Genomic DNA, 17,643 nt, shown 5'->3' with positions numbered 1-17,643 from the left:
TGTGTTGCCAAAGGCTGGTGGAGTCCAGAAGCTGATCCACAGCAGGCACAGACAAGACTCTCTCATGCTAAGGGCAGGTAGTAGAGAGGTGCCTCGCAACTCTGGGTGTCCCCCAGTAAGTGTCATACCAACCCTACAACAAGAACTCAATGTGCACAGAAAATTGTAGAGAAACTTTGAGAAGGAAACAAGCTTGTTTTAGATTAACAGTAGTTTCCTTTTTTTTTTGTTGTTGTTGTTGTTAAGGAAATAGGGAAAGCAACCTAACAATTACATTTAATCTAATCATTTGCTCATGATATGTGCTAATTTCTATACTGAGTGAAATAATAACTTTTATTTGGCATCTAGCTTCTTTTCTGCTTAGATAATTCACAAACAGATCTCTCCTCACTCTTATCCATTAGTTGAAAAATATCCAATAGACTTTCATTATATTTTGTATAGTGGCTACACCAGTTGAAACTGGGGGGAGTGGCATTGTGCTAAGTGCTCAATGTACACAATCCTTCCTCCAAAAAGCTTACATGCTATACCGAAAAAAGAGAGAGTGAGTGGGGGAAAGGAACTGTAACTACCATTATGTGGATAGGAACTAAACAGAGATTAAGACCAAAATTTTCAAACTCACTAGTGAATTTGGGTGTGCAGCTTGAGACAGCTAGAAGGGGAATCTGGTTTTAAGAGGGTGGATGCTCAGCGCTTCCTGAAAACATAGGCCCTCAAAGGTGTCTCAAGTTGGGCACAAAAAGGGAGGCACACCACATCAATTGTTTGTTTGTGTTTGTTTTTTGTTTTTTTAACAATTTTGACTCAGCTTGTCCACTATTGCACAGAAATTCTCTAGCAGAGATGTCTATTTAAGTACATTAATTCTAAAGACTTAACAATTTTTTATTTTAGGTACCTTATGAAACACTGAACAAACGCTTTCGAGCTGCACAGAAAAATATTGATCGAGAGACGAGCCACGTTACTATGGTTGTTGCAGAGCTGGAGAAGACCTTGAGTAGCTGTCCTGCTGTGGATTCAGTTGTTAGTCTCCTTGATGGAGTAGTTGAAAAGCTCAGTGTTCTGAAAAGAAAGGTAACTGGTATTTCTACTGTTTATTATATCTTTATTTCTCATTTCAGAAGATTACCTCGGTCACTGTGTTAAGTTACTACACACTTTTATTCTTGTGGTCCAGAAATAAATATTAATGGCACTAGAGAAAGCCTTTAAGGCTATATTGTAAAGCGAATACCAGACAGTGATTGTATCTTGCTTCACTATGCCTATGAAATTTGACTGTGTCTCATAATTTAGTACACCTCTACCCCGATATAACACAGTCATGGGGGGCCAAAAATCCCTACCATGTTATAGGTGAAACGCCGTTATATCGGGGTAGCGGTGGCAGGGCTGCAGCGGTGATTTAAAGAGCCTGGGGCTCCGGCTGCGGGGAGCCCCAGGCCCTTTAAATTGCCAGCAGAGCCCTGCTGCCGCAGCCCCAGAGTAGCAGCGGCAGGGCTCCAGCGGTGATTTAAAGGGCCCGGGGCTTCCTGCAGCAGCCGGAGCCCCACTGCTACTGCGCTATATGCAAACCCATGTAATATCGGGTCGCATTATAGTGGGGTAGAGGTGTATCACTAAATCTCTTAAAGTAGAAATATGTATATTAAAAAATAGTCTCTTTTTTGAATAGCCAATACAGAAGTATTACATAACATCAGAGCCATCATGATGACTGGATTTTCTCTTGTTTTATCTATCTAAACCAATAGCTGAGGCTTCTCTATCTGACAGTCCTGGAGACTGAAGTTTTTTAGCCACAGAAGAGGTAGCAGCAGTTAAGTGAGTTGGTTGCATCACTTCACTTCCCAGCAGAGAGGTATCTGCATCACATCACCACTAAAATTGTGGCATTCTGGCGACATGTCCAAAAAGCGTAAGAGGCCAGCTGCGGACAGTAGCCCTATTAGTCTAAACTAGAGCAACCATAAATGTCTGCATTATGAATGTCCAGTATATAACATTGGTATTTTGTGTGGAAAGCCTCCATCTTTGCCTAATCTGAGCAACATAGTGTCCATGTTTTGCAACTGTACAGCAGTACAGAGAGGATACAGCTCGAATAGATCCTGAACTTGGCAGTTGTGCTGAGATGATGATGAGTCTCTCTTTCTCGTAAATGACCCATGGTAGACACTTCAATCTGATAGAGAACCTTTGTGTGAGAGTTGAAGGAACTGGTGAGTATAGAACCCAAATAGCAAAAGCTGAAAAATGCTTTGTCTGTTTCCTTATTCAAAGAGATTGGAGTCGAAGGTGGACCTGATCCTAGCCTTTGAAGCTTTGTCTCTGACTATGAAACATGGTGGTTAACCTTGGCCAACTCCCCTATTTGCTGGAGTGCTATGTGAAACCTGTTTGGGCTCTGTACTAGAAGAACAACATCATCCACGTAGTCAAGGTCTGAGAGCAAGAGATCACTGAACTTAACGCCTATGGATCTGACAGAATGTTGCATTATGAAATCCATTGTCCAACAAAAGAGTGCAGGGGCCAAGACTCAGCCCTGCCTCACACCAGATACTGGTTTTAAATGTGCTGACATCCGATTACCCAGATGTACACAGGCAGTGGTTCCATTATGCAGCTCACTAATCAAGTCCATCAGAGTGGTTGAGACACCTATGCCCTTTAAGGCCTTCCATAGCATGACTCGGTCAACTAAATCCAATGCAGCCTTAAGATCAATATACGCGACATATTTCTTGAACTCACGATGCATCTGAGACAACAAGCAGAGGGCCAAAATGGCATCTAATATGAACCTGTTCTATGTAAAGCATGACTGTTGGAGGTGACGCTTCCAATGTAGCAGGGGCTTTAAATGCGCCAGCAGAACTTGCACAAACAGCTTTCCTAGCATGGACAACAAAATGATTGTTCTTTATCTCTAATGTTCACTGCACAGTCTCTTGCCCTTATAAAGTGAGATTACAATACTGTCCTTCCAGGCGGTTGGAAAGGTTCCAGTTCTCTACATCAGGTGGAAGATGGCCACAAGTGATTCCGCTGCAGGGCCAAAAGCGCATTTTAGCAGCTCCAGCAGGATACCATCAGCGCCAGCTGCACATCCGTTTTTCAGTTTGCAAATGGTGCTCTGGCAATTTTAAAATCAAGACTGGATATTTTTATAACTGACCTGCTCTAGGAATTAGTTTGGGGAAGCTCTATGGCCTGTGTTACGCAGGAAGTCAGACTAGATCAGCGGTTCTCAAACTGTGGCTCAGGACCCCCAAGAGTGTAGCATGGGGTCGCCAGGGTTGCTATTAGACTTGCTTGAGACCAAAGCCCAAGCCCCAGTGCCCAGGGCTGAAGAGCAAGGACTATGCTGCCTCCGCACTCCCCCCTCCCCGCATCCCTTGGGGCGGCAAAGTTTGGGTGGGCTCAGGCTTCGGTCTCCTCTCCTAGGGTCATGTAGTCTTTTATTTATTTATTTTTTCCAGAAGAGGGGTTATGGTGTGATGAAGTTTGAGAACCCCTGAACTAGATGAATCACAATGGTTCTTTCTGGTCTTGGAATCTATGTATCTATTGATGAAGCTGTAGTAGAGGCTGCAAAAAGAACACACTTTATCCTTGACTAAAGCACTAGGAAAAGATGTGTACTATGGCCTTTTCTGTCTGTAAATTTATTCTGATAACTTTACAGCACATTCTTCCCAAAAAATCTAATTACAAAATAGACACAAGAATCTGGAATGTAATTTGAATAAGTAGCAAGGCTAGACAAGAGCCCAATATCTCATTCTACAAAGAATCACAGCATGACCACTGTTCTCTTTTATATGATAGACAGTAGCCAGGCTGGAGTTTCACTGAGGAATAGTAACATGTATCTTGGGATCTGCCTTCCTGAGACATCACCTTTCTCGTCTGGTCATTCCGTCACAGTTGCAACCAACAGAGATGCTGCAGTTTCCTCATAAAAGAAAAGGGGGTCCTGCCAGGCATCCGCAGCAGCCCCTTGACTAAAGACTAGCTCAAATTTGACCTTCTTGCGGAGGTGGATTAACTACACTCTAACGGGAGTCGCTTCCCCATTGGCGTAGTAACATCTTCACTGACGCGCCACAGCGGTGCAGCTGCACCGGTGCAGCGTTTTAAGTATATATCTGCCCTCAAACCTGTGCTTGATACTGAAGATCTTCTTTCCTGGCCTTGTTTATTTCAATAGCGGGAACTGTCAGAACCAGGAGGGTCACTTTGTGCTGATGGTGAAATGAAAACCACCTCAAACTTCAGACCTTGACTCAAGGTCTGACAGGATTTAGTCTCTCACTTTATCCTGAACAAAAATATCCAACGAACTGTGGCATAATGTGGACATAAAGGGCCAGATTCTCAGCTGGTGTAAACCAGTGTAACTCCATCAGCTCTAATAGAGCTATGTAAATTTACGGCAGCTGAGGCTCTGGCCCAAAGACTGTGTAAGCATTGACGATCTTCAGTAACAATAGCACTGCTGGCTTCAGCTCTTACTGAGGTGGGCTAAAGGCTGCTATAAATCAGTGGACAGGACAGTCTGAATAACACCAAAGAGCTCTAGTCACATTGCACATCCTCAGGGCAGGTTTATTAACCAAGAGAATACATGAAAGGTTCAAAATAATACAGAACACTTAACAGGGCCTTTTCGCACTTTACACATCTAGGAATGGGGAGAACACTGCACTTTCTGACTACTGTCAAGAGCCCCTTCCTGGGTCCTTCCCTGGTGGTCTAACTGCTAAGGGTCTGCAGCTGCTATTTGTGTCAGGTGCTCCTTGCAACCTGCAGTAACATGAACCACATCATGTGCTCCCTGAACTCTCTCCCCCCAGTTTTAAGGGCTGAGCCTTGGTACAAGGTGGAGGGATGTGTGCATGATAGGTAAACTCTTCTTTCTTCATTGAAGAAAGGTTCTCAGATCCTAAAATGGATCTACAGCTAGTTTGCAGCTTTCACTTGACCTCCCTGTGGCTCTGTTTATCTGTTTGTAAAATGGGATAATGATAGTTACTTTCTTCATAATGTGCTTTGACATCTATGGATGAGAGCTCAGTATTTATTTTGCAGGCAGAACTCAGATATCAATCAGGTCAAGGATACATCCTGTTTGCTTAAGAGCCTGCCAGTTTGGTTCTGCCTCTTCAGATACCTTAGAGCTGCAGATCCTTGAATATAAAACTCTTCAGAACTGAAACCATGAAAGTTAACTTTCTGGTATGATTGGACGTTAAGCTTGATCTGTGTCCAACTTTTGAGCAGGTTTTTGGGCTAATCCACTTAATTCCTGGCTACCTGCACTACTGCCAGATACGTCTCTTGCATCCCTGGCTTGATCCCAGTGTGACAGACAAAGCATATGGGGGAAAACCTGCACTGCTTCCTGGACAGTGTGTTCTGTTATATTTTTGTGGTGGGGGGAGAGCCCTCTCTCACTCTTCAGACCAGCTTGGAGAAGGGCTAGCTAGACTTCCTTTGCTCTGGTTAGCAGAAACCTGAGTAGAGCTGTGATGGTGTACCCCATAAGGCTTCATGGGAATATTCTGGTGTGTGTGTATATGAATTATATGTGGCATAAAACATATTCCAGTTATGTTACATGGCATATCTATATAAAGGTTATAATCTACTGAATACATTCCTCCTATTTGTATGCATGTATCAGTTTTGTACTTGAAGTTAGGAATATTGGCTGTATACTTGCTTGATTTCTAAGCAGCCTTTGTAAAGCATTTGGTCAGCTTCTGGAGAAAGGAATGTGCAAATTAAGTGCCCAATCAAGAAGCACTTAAGGGACAATGGCTCTTGGGAGGCTCCAATCCACATAAGAAGTCTACATGAGGACATTCAAGGTAGCAGGGAAACAGTGGCTGCTGCCTGTAAAAACTGAGTCTTGCATGAACATCTGGAGTCACATGGGCAAGTCACAACTCCATCTTGGAGCTGGACTTTGCATAGGAGAGAGGAGGGGGTCTCCACCCACAAGAGAGAGTCTACTTAAACCCCTGGGAGACCCCTCCATTTTGTCTTCAGCTGACTCAAGAGAGAGTCTCTCCACCCCCAAGGATACCTGAAAAAAACTGGAACTAAGGACAGTAACTGCAGGGGGTGTGAGTGATTGCTGTACCCAGACTAGAAGGAGACTAGTCTGTAAAAGGAAGCTTATTGGGTGAGGTTTTTATCTGTATTCAGTTTTCTTAGACATAGACTTGCGTGTTCTATTTTATTTTGCTTGGTAATTAACTTTGTTCTGTGTGTTATTACTTGGAACCACTTAAATCCTACTTTCTGTACAAAGCTTTCTGTATAAAGCTTATACAGGGTAAAACGGATTTAGCTGGGGTTTCGACCCCATTGGGAGTTGGGCATCTGAGTGTTAAAGACAGGAACACTTCTGTAAGTTGCTTTCTGTTAAGTCTGCAGCTTTGGGGCACGTGGTTCAGACCCTGGGTCTGTGATGGAGCAGACGGGCATGTCAGGCTCAGCAAGACCAGGTGCTGGAGTCCCAGGCTGGCAGGGAAAGCAGGGGCAGAAGTAGTCTTGGCACATCAGTTGGCAGCCCCGAGGGGGTTTCTGTGATCCAACCCATCACAAGAGCTAGGGAGCACTAGCAAAGAATTGACAAATGGTACCATCCAGCTTTTCGTTTCCCTACACTTACTCATGGTGAAGGTCAAGGCAAGCAGTAGCCTATCACTTGTTGCTACTTGCATTTCCAACAATGGTCCCTTTTGGTCTTTCAGTGCAAGGCCATGGACGAAGAACATGTTCAGGCAAAGACCCAGTAAACTACTGAGATGGTGGTAAGGGACCCTCTAGCCCGATTTCCTTAGCTCTCAACAGTCCACATTTTCGATGTCTCTATGGGGATATCTCTGGTGTTCATGTCACTGGTTCTGTTGGGGAAGCCCCAGTCCTGCATTTCTCCCCTGCCTACCCCTTTAACCAGCTGACCACGCTTCCCATCAGTGACTCCCTAAACTCACCTCATCAACAAAATTGCAGCAGAGAGGCCCAGGAAAGTATCTGTGTCCTCTTCTAACAATCCTGACAAGGGGATCAAAGTGGCAGCAGCTCTAGTTCCAAAGTAAATTCAACCAAAGTGATGCATATATCTTTTCAGGGGAGTTGTATAGAGTTCAGCCTTCATGTTGTTTGCCTCGAAATAATCTTGTTTTTTTCAGATCCATTTCCTCTTCGGAAATTTAATGTCAAGCCAAAACTTTTTTTTCCTGTTTTTGTTTTGTTTTTAATGACAAACATTCTCCTTTGCTAAATAGGAAATGCTCACAACTTATTTACCAAGAGTCTGTTTGGGCTTTTTGTTGTTTTCTAAACTGTCTTGGACCCTACGCTGAAAAATTCTGTAGTAAAAATGAAACACCCTAGTGAGTTGGAGTTACCTCAGTTACAGTGAACCATTTTCTCTTAAGGAGTAATGAGGATTATTAAAGTTTGGATTGATATAACAGGTTGAACTAGAGCCAGGCTTAGTGTGGACAAGAACTAGGGAAATTTGTTTTAGTGGCTCTGTTAATGCACTACAATTGGGGCCCAATACCAGGCTTTCAAAAACTAACCTTCCCATGAATAGTCTGTGAATTCTAGTGGATTTCCATTTGAGAGCATGAAACTCCTCTCTTTAACTTGGGGCCTTTAGGAGAGAGAGAGACTGGAGAGTTTAAACCAGTGCATCTGCTGCTTTCCCATTCTTATTAATGAGATATTTAATTATAACATATAATAGTAAATAAAACTGATGTTGACTGCTTTCAGTAGGTTGTGCACATTGACTTATTTTGTGGAATCTAAATTGGCTACTGGTGTAATGTGCAGCAGTCATAAGTACCTAGCCTCAAGTTGCAAATGTGGCTGTAATTAATTGCTAAGTGAAACATGCAGCATGATTAATCAGCCATCTAATTTGATGAGGGGGGGGAGAAAAGAATGTGATTGTGTGATAAAAATAGTATTGTTGTGGAAAGAGGCTTTCATTGTGCTGACTCTCTGAGCTAGACATTCTGTAAGAGTGGCTGGGAAAAACTTGTCACCCCGGTTTGCTTAAGGTAAAACTAGTGGCTTTGGCTACACTTACACTTCAAAGCGCTGCCGCGGCAGCGCTTTGAAGTGTAAGTGTAGTCAAAGCACCAGCGCTGGGAGAAAGCTCTCCCAGCGCTGTCCGTACTCCACCTCCCTGTGGGGAATAACGGACAGCGCTGGGAGCGCGGCTCCCAGCGCTGGGGCTTTGACTACACTGGTGCTTTGTAGCGCCGCAATTTGCAGCGCTGCAGAGGGTGTGTTTTCACACCCTGCTGCAGCGCTGCAAATTTGTAAGTGTAGCCAAGCCCCTAGTAAGTAAAGGTTCCAGCATTAGACCTATATTGCCAGGAGCACTGGAGGCAGGACACAATCTGCAGAAATCCTTCACAAGTGTTGTAGAATAAAGATAATTCCTACTGATTTAACAAAGATGCTGAGACTTGACCGTAAACTGATTTGAGATCCTTGATTGAAAGATGCTGTGAGGGCCAAATCCTCTCTAAGTCCATTAGTGCAGGTCCCAATACATAGCACCACTGCTGTAAGAGGACAAAAGAGAGCAAAAATGGAGAGGATGTACAGGTTGCTCTGCAGTAGCCCCCTGAAGAGTAGCATAGCTCCATGGGGAGGGGGAAATGAGGGCAGATTATAGGTGCAAGACCAGTGGGTTTCAACTGTTGAGATCCATTGGCAACAAACTTGTATGGGACTTGTGGGGTGGGGTGGTATGCATAGTAAGACATGGTGGCAACTGCTGCTAAAGTGGTCACATTTATGTTTCTTGCATTTTGTAGCCCATGGGGCTAGCTTGCTATCTGTTTTTCTTTATTGGTTTGATTATATTATTTTCTTGGTTTATGTTGTGTATTGAATAATTCCAGTACACATTACTTCATTATACTTGGCTGTAATGCAAGGAACCTACAGGCCTGTATCCGGTATGATTAGCTAGAGCAAAGTAGCATAAGTGTTTGTAACCTTTGGCATAGATAAATGGCCTACTGCAGGGGTTCTCAAACTTCATTGCACCGCGATCCCCTTCTGACAACAAAAATTACTACACAACACCAGGAGGGGGGACTGAAGCCTGAGCCCACCCAAGTGCCACTGCCCTGGGTGAGGGAGCCAAAGCCCGAGTTCCACTGCCCCAGGCGGGGAAGGGATCAAGCTGAAGTTCAAAGGCTTCAGCCCCAGCCAGGGGGGGCCTGTAACCTGAGCCCCGCCACCCCGGGCTGACTCCCCCAGGCTTGGGCTTCAGCCCCGAGCCCCTGCAAGTCTAAGCCAGCCCTGGCAACCCCATTAAAATGGGGTTGTGGCCCACTTTGGGATCTTGACCCACAGTTTGAGAACCGCTGGCCTACCGTTTATCCCTTTTGACTTTTGGAAACTGAATGTGTTTAGCAAAATTCTGGAACATAGACTGCAGAAAATGAAAGTAATGATGTAGGCCAAAGGTAACGGTTTTGAGGATGAGATAATCAATATGAATATGATATTAACATGTCAGAATATGCTAGCCTATAGCGTAAGTATACCTGAAGATTTATGTGGGTGGGGAAATAAGATTTGGGCATGGAGGGTTGGGCATTAATATGAATATTCAGGACAGTGCGAGGACTACATAAGAGGGCAAACCACTATGCGGAGGGGTCGCTCCTTCTTTGTTATCTTCTGTTAAGCTATCCGCTCAGCTTCTGCAATATAGTTCAACTACTCAACACTCAAACCTGATCTCTACCAGATTGAGGCGCCTGGACCATTGAACTCATTAGGCATGCCAGAGACGAGGCTCATCCTCTGTCTCTCACTATCAGGTTTCCAAGGAAGGGTATGAATATGCTAGTTTAAGTAGCCTTTTAGAAAAGGGATGTTACCACCAGGGACTATAGAACTGTATTACTTCTTTGGGGCTTTGTGGTTTATAGCTTTGATTACTCTCTCATTTATTTTAATAAAGACCTTGTGTCAAGGTTCCGCCCCCACTCTGAACTTTAGAGTACAGATGTGGGGACCTGCATAAACACCTCTAAGCTTAACTACCAGCTTAGATCTGGTTTTGCTGCCACCATCCAGATTTCTGAGTGTCTGGAACACCCTCTTCCCTCAAAAACCTTCCCCTCCCTGGGTAGCCTTGAGAGATTTCCTCACCAAGTCCTTGGTGAACACCGATCCAACCTCTTGGATCTTAACACAAGGAGAATTTAACCATCCCTCCTCATTTCCCCCACCGATTCCTGGTGAGTCCAGATCCAATCCCCTTGGATCTTAAAATAAGGAAAAATTAATCAGATTCTTAAAAAGAAGGCTTTTAATTAAAGAAAGAAAGGTAAAAATCATCTCTGTAAAATTAGGATGGAAAATAACTTTACAGGGTAATCAGATTCACAGAGCCCAGAGGAACCCCCTCTAGCCTTAGGTTCACAGTTACAGCAAACAGAGGTAAAATCCTCTCAGCAAAAAGGAACATTTACAAGTTGAGAAAACAAAAATAAATAAAACTAACATGCCTTGTCTGGCTGTTACTCTCAAGTTTGAAATATGAGAGACTGGTTCAGAAAGATTTGGAGAGCCTGGATTGATGTCTGATCCCTCTTAGTCCCAAGAGCGAACAACCCCCCAAAACAAAGAGCACAAACAAAAGACACCCCCCCCCCAGATTAGAAAGTATTTTGTCCCATTATTGGTCCTTTGGGTCAGGTGTCAGCCAGGTTTCCTGAGCTTCTTAACCCTTTACAGGTAAAAGGATTTTGGTGTCTCTGGCCATGAGGGATTTTATAGTATTGTACACAGGAGGGCTGTTCCCTTCTCTTTATGGTTATGACACCTTGAAAATTTGGTTTTGTTCTCAGTGTGAGTGTCCTTGCCACACATCCCAAGGGTCCGTACAGGACATTGAACTCCCCATGTTCTCTAATTCTGTAGCCTGAATTTGGGACAAGAACCTAAGTATCTTCTGGTCAGATCATTGGCAAGCCATAATAAATTAGCCCTATAAATTCAGGTCAACAATTTAGAAAGATTTATATGGCAGTAGCACTTAAAAGTCTCAGTGAGGCTGGGCCATACTTTGAAATTTCCTGTATATAAGTAGAAAAATACAACTGAACTGGGAAAATTATCTTAGTAAAATAACTTTTTGTAACTCAGAGGCTACTATATGGATTTTTTGTTTGTTCTGGGCAATGTGTAATCTTGTTTGTTTGGATTCGTACACATTCTACATATTGTACAGTAAAGGTTATATATTGCTTTAAAAGTCACTATTCGCTGCAGCTGAAATTGCTTTAATTTTTAATTGGATAATTCTTTCTTAAATTTAGGCAGTTGAATCGATCCAGGCTGAAGATGAGAGCGCAAAACTTTGTAAACGCAGGATTGAGCACCTTAAAGAACATAGTAGTGACCAGCCAGCTGCTGCAAACATGTGGAAGAAAAAACGTATGGATCGCATGATGGTGGAACATCTCTTGCGCTGTGGCTACTACAATACAGCTGTAAAACTAGCCAGGCAGAGTGGTATTGAGGTTGGTACCAACTTCTGTTCTATATAGATTCTTATACTGTGCTAATCATTATGGTATCTGAGTGTCAGTTTGTATTAAAGAGAGATTAGGGGAAACACAGCAGTTGATCAGTGATATGCTAGCTATTTTGTGTACTAGAGTATGCCTGAATTCTTACTATTTCAGTTAAATTATTCTCTAAGCCAATTCTCTAGAGTCTGTTCTCTCAGTATATGGTTGCATGTTTGTGTGTTAAATGGAAATTAGAATTGAAGTCATAGTGTTGAAGTTATAAAATTACATTAATTCCTAGACCAAGGCTTCCCCCCCCCCCCAATGTCCTCAGATGTACTGTTACATTTTTATTAAAGAATGTCAGACTGCTGACTAATCAGTTAGTGGAGCTTCCCATCTGTCCAGCCATACTTTCATGATTTGTGAGGTGATCAGGATTATCACAATAACATACGCTATCTAGAGTTCTATTGTACTATACTATGATTAAACATCTTTTGGGGCATTTTGGATTATAAAATACTTGGGAATTCATTTAATAATTGTCTCAAGGTTTTGTAGTCAGTGTCTTCCTTCCCCTCCCATTTATGGTTTTGCTCCAAAGCAGCAATTTTGTGCATTTTATTTATATTTTCTGGTCATCTTCCACTTTATTTTGTTACCTTCCTCCTACTTACAAGTTTCCATAAAGTTGCTGAATCATGTTGTTGCCTAACAACACTTCGGGGCTTCTATGCTTCGTGTTCCTTTGCATGGCTTATGTATGCAAGGTGCTGAGCTATACTGGATCCTGGAAGGTTTTTGTGCTCCACCAGCAACTGCAATTCAGAGGAAAATGAAATTAATGTTTTAGGAAGAAGCTGGTTGCTATGAGAATTTGGAGTCTTTCTCCTTAGAAACTGACTTATTTTTGTCTTGCTGAGCTGTTGGGGGTAAGTGTCATTGGGACTCAAAAGTGCTCCGGCTCAATATTGTAAGCTATATTGGCATTTCTGACACTAGAAGGACAGTGACTGTTGTAGTAAGATGAGTCCCTGAAACATAAACTCTTGTATCAGAGGCCCAGTCTGAGGCCTGAAACCTGAACCAAAGTACTTCCAGGCATTGCTAAGCAAAAGCTGGGCTGGGAGCCAGAGGCAGGCCCCACTCACAGAAGTTGGCGAGAAGAGGGCTGTGAGAAGCAGGTGCATCCACACATAAGTGCTAATAAGAGGAACTTGTGCCAAGATGGCATCAGAACACTCCACAGAGATAACAAGGAACAGGCAGGTGCATCTTAAAGACAGGGTCAAACGGACAGCATGATGGATAGATCTGTTTGAAACAACATAATCAAAGGAGGAGACAGCACTCTAATGAGTCAAGGGGCTGTACTTCAATACATCAGTAGGGCTGAGTAATCTGTCCTGTAACTGTATAAAAGTATGTCCCGGAGTGCACATCTTTGTCTGGCCTAGGGGGCAGTGGAAAGGCCCACCACTGGCTGAGCTGGTCCATTGCCAGGTGGCACAAATTCGTAGTATGTCTTGTAGAGTCCTACGGGAAACTATTACTGTGCTTCGTTTGACAATAAACCTGGCTCGGGTTCCTTCATACCTTACTAGAGTCTGTTGTCTTGGGGGTTCTCTCGGGGTCTGCTGTGTCAGCTATCTGTGCAGAACTGGGGCAGCACACAGAGGGAACACATCCGCAGCTGACTGTTATCATCGAACAAGAGCAGAGCACCACACCGGTAGCTACTGACAACAACTGTTACTGTTAAAAACATATTTCTGAGGAAGAAGGTGGTGGTGGTAGTTTTAGCAGCATATGTGGTTTTCTGGTTTTGTTTTATTTTTATGGGGAGGGAATATCTTTTTTTTTTTAAACTGGACACAGTTCAAAAAGGGGGAACTTAGTTGCTAGCCATACCAAAAGCTACAGCATTAATGTAATTGTTTGTTTGGCAACAAAAATGGTTAGGGGGCTGGAGCACATGACTTATGTGGAGAGGCTGAGGGAACTGGGATTGTTTAGCCTGCAGAAGAGAAAAATGAGGGGGGATTTGATAGCTGCTTTCAACTACCTGAAAGGGGGTTCCAAAGAGGATATATCTAGACTGTTCTCAGTGGTAGAAGATGACAGAACAAGGAGCAATGGTCTCAAGTTGCAGAGGGGGAGGTTTAGGTTGGACATTAGGAAAAACTTTTTCACTAGTAGGGTGGTGAAGAACTGGAATGGGTTACCTAGGGAGGTGGTGGAATCTCCTTCCTTAAAGGTTTTTAAGGTCAGGCTTGACAAAGCCCTGGCTGGGATGATTTAGTTGGGTTTGTCCTGCTTTGAGCAGGGGGTTGGACTAGATGACCTCCTGAGGTCCCTTCCAACCCTGAGATTCTATGATTGATTCCAACTTATTTCTTAGTTCCATGGCTGTTTCAACCAATCTGATCTTGTTTGGCCAGCAATGTCTTCAATAAATATGAAAATGAAAGGGGGGAGGAGGAGAAATAAGGAAGTGAAAAGTGAGTAGAAGAATCTTATCTAATAGGAGAACATCAAATCATGTTCATAGGCATCTCTTCGCTCATGAGGTCATTGTCTTTGGTTAAGAAGGGTGATGTAACAAGAAGAAGCCTCAAAAATAAAGTTCTATTATTCTTGTATCATGTAGCGGCAACTGCATGATCTGCAATTCCATTGGTTCTCTGCTGACAGAAAGGAGGTTTTCCTCCATTGGAACAGGAACTGTAAGTCTTCTGCTGCATGATCAGACCTCTATATGTACCAGATATATCTACACAGCAATGAAGAGGTTAAGGAGATTACTTCCCCTCTGTAGCAGCTCCTGTTGAGCATTAATTAAACTGAAAGGCACAACACTGGTTTTGAAGTGAGGATGGCTAGAGTGGGACTGTTCTCTAATGCATTGCAGGACTGAGCAGAATACTTTTTTGTGATGCCTCATGACTTTCCACTTCCATCTGCTGCATAGATAACTATTAGCAAATGTGAAAACTATTTTTGGATTAAAATATTTGAGTTCATCAGCACCTGACTGCTGCCTTCAGGTCTCAACACTTTTAATTGCCTAATGTCTGAATCATTTAACTATTGAAGAAAAACTTAGTAGTTTGAGTAGAGTGAACAAAGAAAGTCTGTGACCCTAAGACCTGCTCCATGCCAGCTGGCAAAGGGTTCATTGCCTTCATCAGCAACTCCTATCAGACCTAACGTATTGCTGTTGTAGTATTTGTCTGTAAAGAAGGTTGTATGAGGTGTCAAATGATAGCATATATTTCACTGGTTATTGTAAAAGTTCTGTGATGTGTGTATGGGTGATTAATTAAGAAGTTGTATGCATGTACTACAAATACGTTTTAAATCCTATAACAAGGCAGGGTTGATCAACAAGTTTGTCCTAGACAAAGGAATGTTGATTTTCCTGTCTGTCTAGGTCTCTGATGTAAATCAAGCTTTGAAAAATCCAAAACACAACATGAGCTACATTTTCATGTAAGTCAACAGGAAAAGCCTGGTTGACAGAGGGATGTGAGATCAGTGTGGGAAGACACTGGAGACTAAAACCACAGGGCGAGTTGTCTTTTGTGTCTAGGATCAAAACAATGAGTTTGGAGAAAATATAAGTAAAAGCAAAAGGACTTTTTATTATCTACTTCACTGAGGAACACTCTTGGCAGATGGGGATGATTCATGGAGAAATCTGGATCACGCTTTGACTGAAAATCAGCAAGCTTTGCAGAAAGCCTTTGAGGATGAGAAACCATTTTAGACAAAGGAGTGCCGGCTGCTCAAGTTCTTCCTCAAGTAGTTGCAGCCACGTATTCCATTTATGGTTGTGCATGCCCAGCAGACCAGAGCCAGGGAAATTTGCTTAGTAGTACCCATAGAGGGGCGGTGCTCGCACATGATGGCTATAGCTCCCTCCCTCCCCTCCGCTTCTGCAGCTCTTCCCTGACTACATGAAAGCACACCTTGACTCTCCCTCAGTTCCTTCTCACCACCCACAACTGGAGTGGGAGCTCTGTGTGTTCTCAACTAGTTTAGTTTTTCTTTTGTTGTGTATAGTTGCTAGTAACCGTGGTGTTAGAGTAGTGTCAGTTGTAGTAATGTTTTTCCCTCGGTGATGCCCTCACTGGGGTTTAAACACTGTTCTTCGTGTCGGGGAGTGAGATCCCCAACAGCAATCCCCACTCACAGTGCTTGTGAGTGGGGGGGAAAGGGACAAGATGCTAGAATCTCGAACAGGGGACACATCAGAGCCAGTAGGGCTGTATTTAGGTCCCACTAGGGAACTGGCTCTCGGACCAAAGGATGTAGATGAAGAAGTACTTGTTACCATGGCATAGGGGAGACTGATCTTCTGTGAAGAGGGGGAATGAAATGTGAATAGTGCTGCAATTAACAAGTGCAAGCCCTAACAATTGAAGAAGGTATAGCAGGTATTCCAAGATGTCCTGGATAGAAGCCAGCATCGGTTGGATTCTGAAGGCTAATGACAAAACCACTTCCATTTTACTGAATAGGCGATTCTGGTACAGGACTTTCTAATGTTGAGCAGGACTTGTTGGACAGCTGCTGAACACTGCTCTTCCTCCTCATTCAACCATATGGCAGCCACGCTGTAAGATGCAGGGAACTGAGCTTAGGATGCAAGGTGCGGCCATGATTCTGAGTGAGTAGGTTGGAATGGAGCGGAAGCAGTATGGGAACCTGAACAGACAGCGCAAGAAGGTTGGAAAACCAACACTGTCTCAGCCATGAGAATGAAGTTGGCCTGATCTGCCTTGATCTTCAGAATGACCTGAGGAATGACTGGGACCACAGGAAAGGCATACAGGAAGCTGACTGCCAGCTGAGGTAGAAAGCATCAGACAAGGAGCCTGTATTGAGGCCCCATTGAGAACAGAACACACAACATTTCTTGTTGGTCACTAATGGGGATGCCCCAAGAAGTGAAGATGGACCCAGTGGACACTTGTCTTCAGGAACCATTTGTGACTTAGGGAAAATAACTGCTGAGATGGTCAGCAAGATGATTCTGAACCTTGGGCAAGTGAATGGCTATTGGAGCAATGTTTTCCTCAATGCAGAACTACGACGCCCTAATCTCCTCAAAACAGAGCAACCTAGTGTGTGGCTTCTCCTTGTTTGCTCACATAATACATTGCAGTGGTATTGTCGGTAAGTATGTGAATCACTGAGTCACTGATATGGTGCTGAAAAGCATGACATGCATTGTAGATAGCGTGAAGCTCCAGCAAGTCAATATGGTGTGAGTCCTCCCACTGCAAGCGCAGTCCCAGTACTTTCAGCAACCCCAGGCATGACCCCCAACCCATCTGTGAGGCATTGGTAACAACTGCCTTGGTTGGTGAGGGCTGGACAAAAGGGAATGTGTTGGCAAATGTTCTCTGGATGTATCCACCACTGCAAGGAGTCCAGGACCAGTGGAGGGAGATGAACAAGTCTGTCTAGAGAATGACAAGCAGGACAGTAGACCATCCTGAGCCACATCTAAAGTGGGCAAAGGCACAACTTTGAAAATTGGACTACTTGCATGCAAGTGGACATGTGGCCCAAGGGCCTGAGATGTCTGAACAGTCATGGAATGCTGAGACTGCAGACCTTGGCAAAAGTGGCTAATTGTCTAAAAACAGTCATCAGCAGAAACACTCTCAATATTGTGGAATCTAACAGAGCCCCAATTAACTCGATTTTTTTGAGTAGGAGCCAAGGTTGACTTTGCAGTGTTTAGGATAAGACCCAGATGGTCAAGCAAGCGTAGCATGGTGCTGATATGAGCAAGAGCTTCCTTTCTGGATCTGCCCCTCAGTACCAGTCATCCAAATATGGGAAAATATGAATTCCCTCCTTTCTGAGATACACCATAACAATGACTATGCATTTGATAAAAACCTAGAGGGCAGAGGAGGGGCTGAATGGAAGCACTGCATATTGAAAGTGGCGTTCTGCCATGATGAACCGAAGGAACTTTCATGTGGCGATTTTGCCAAGCCACAGAAAGTAAGCATCCTGAATATCCAAA

General features: G+C 43.6%; 1 protein-coding gene across 5 annotated transcripts in view; it reads left to right on the top strand.

Moving 5' to 3' along the window:
- The window catches only part of MAEA (macrophage erythroblast attacher, E3 ubiquitin ligase), a 110,684-nt gene that overhangs the window by 25,573 nt on the left and 67,468 nt on the right, over nt 1–17,643 (top strand). For all 5 annotated transcript variants that reach the window (XM_045019581.1, XM_045019580.1, XM_045019583.1 and 2 more), the window contains exons 2-3: nt 904–1,086; nt 11,400–11,603. In XM_045019581.1, the coding sequence (XP_044875516.1) occupies nt 904–1,086; nt 11,400–11,603 (387 nt within the window). The remainder of the gene's footprint in view (nt 1–903; nt 1,087–11,399; nt 11,604–17,643) is intronic.

This window comes from Mauremys mutica, chromosome 5 (assembly GCF_020497125.1).
Source record: "Mauremys mutica isolate MM-2020 ecotype Southern chromosome 5, ASM2049712v1, whole genome shotgun sequence".
NCBI classification, from domain to species: domain Eukaryota; kingdom Metazoa; phylum Chordata; order Testudines; family Geoemydidae; genus Mauremys; species Mauremys mutica.
The sequence above is the reverse complement of the archived record's forward strand: the minus strand, read 5'-3'. Positions and strand labels throughout refer to the sequence as shown.